A 1,872-nucleotide genomic window follows, 5' to 3' on the forward strand; every position below is an offset into this window, starting at 1 on the left:
TTCTTTCTTTCTGGGAAACCCACAGAGCTCCCTTCCCCTCCTTAAACAGAGCGGGAGGAAGGGGGAGGCACTGCAGACTGAGGTCCCCAAGGCCTGGTGCACCCCTCCTCTGCAGCCACCTCCCGCATTTGCCTGGCCACCTCCCAGGGGGCACCTCTGTGCCCACTAAGCAGCCTGCACCCAGATCTGTGCCCAGGAACCTTGCCATCCTGGCATCCCCGCGAGGGAACTCCCCACGGCCCCTAGAAACCAGACAGGCACAGATCCCTGCACGCAGCTAGAGTGAGGTGGACAGAGACCTGGCTAGGGTCACAGGTGCACAACCTGACCCCAGTGCCTGGCTCCCTGGGCGCCGGTTGGGGGTGGGTAGGTGCTGGGACACCACCCAGATACTGCCCTCAGACCCCCTAAGCCCAATAAAACCCTGGAGGTGGCAGGCTAGAAAGCAGGCTAGAAAAGACAGTTTCAAATTCCTGGAGACAGCCCCTCCTCTGCTCCTGACCCTGCCCCCCCCCACCTCTGCCAGGAGGACTGTCTGGCTCTGCAGGGCCCCAGGGGCGGGGCTGGGCTGGGTCTCCATAAAGGTGTGTGCTGGGGGTGTTCACCTCAGCACCTGGGGGAATGGGCTCCCTTATCCAGGCTCCTGGAACTCAAAATAAGTTGCCACCCTCTCCTCCCCTTTCTCTTTGAGAGGCCAGGTCCCTGCAGTCCTAGGGCCCACAGCTTCAGGACATTCTACGTGGCCGATGGCCCTGGACGCGCTACCCAGGGTGGCCCCGGGGCCTCCGGGGCTGAGGCTCAGCTGGGATATCAACGACCCACAGATGCCTCAGGTGCGTGAGAAGTGCGTTCGGGCTCTATCCAAAGGTGGGTGCGGGCCCAGAGCCTCCAAATTCGGGAAATCTCTGCCGTCTCCGAAAGGCAGACTCAGCTTTGAGCTGTCTCCTTGCTGCCCCCACTCATCTGAAAACCCACATGCAGTGGCCACGTCTCTGGGTCCCCAATCTGAGGCCCTGGCTGCTGCCTCCTGCCACTTCTCACATGCAGGACCCTGGACAGACAGCGGGATGTGGGCTACTCAGCAGGTTCCCTGGGGCTGCCTGGGGAGAGCCAGGCTCTGAGATGCCCTGTTTTGCAGCTGGACAAGGGCGCCCTGAGAACTGGGCCCCCGGCTGCCACCTGTGAGCTGCTGACCTGACACCCAGGACCCTGGCCTTTCAGGGGGGGCCTCGTCTGTTGGGGAGGCAGGAGCCACACCCAGAACACCGAGGCACCACCAACAGCGGTGGGGGGAGGCTGAGGCTCGGCAGAGGTGGCTGGCAGGGGCAATTTGAGAAAGGACCCCCCTGGCCCCTGGCTGCCACACTGAGGCAGGGATTCAGGGGGTAGCGAGGCCTTGCTCCCCCGCAGGGGATGCCGCCTTGTTGGGTTCACCGTTCGTAGCAGGCTGCCTTACGGCCTGCCCACCTCAGAGCTGCACCTCTGGGACCCCAGCCAGCACAGCAGCCCACATCTTCCTAGGAACCCACCATCGTTGCATCTTAGAATCTGGATCCCACAGCCCAGGCCACCCCCTGGGCATTTTCAAGGCGCCCACGTGAATGTGGTGAGGGTGCCAGGGCCAAGTGCCTGGGGAAACTGGGGCTCCTCTCCCTGCTCTGGCTAGTGGGGTATGGGGGAGCTCAGCGCTGGTCCTGACCTTGAGACAGTTCCTGAAGGTGCTTGGTCCCTGGCCTCTCACCTGTCAGCAGGGGCGTCAGATAACAATCCTGAGCACTGTGTGTGTGTGTGTGTGTGTGTGTGTGTGAGAGAGAGAGAGAGAGAGAGAGAGAGAGAGAGAGACATGCACCAGCCCATGTTGCAAATGAAACC

At 62.3% G+C, this 1,872-nt stretch overlaps 1 protein-coding gene across 1 annotated transcript in view; it reads left to right on the forward strand.

Moving 5' to 3' along the window:
* Positions 1 to 746: 746 nt before the first annotated feature.
* GCM2 (glial cells missing homolog 2 (Drosophila)) overlaps positions 747 to 1,872 on the forward strand; it is a 4,884-nt gene continuing 3,758 nt past the window's right edge. The window contains exon 1 of the mRNA XM_004695453.1: positions 747 to 833. Coding sequence (XP_004695510.1) covers positions 747 to 833 — 87 coding nt within the window. The remainder of the gene's footprint in view (positions 834 to 1,872) is intronic.

This window comes from Condylura cristata, unplaced genomic scaffold, assembly GCF_000260355.1.
Source record: "Condylura cristata isolate star-nosed mole 26May11 unplaced genomic scaffold, ConCri1.0 scaffold00065, whole genome shotgun sequence".
In the NCBI taxonomy this organism is placed as follows: domain Eukaryota; kingdom Metazoa; phylum Chordata; class Mammalia; order Eulipotyphla; family Talpidae; genus Condylura; species Condylura cristata.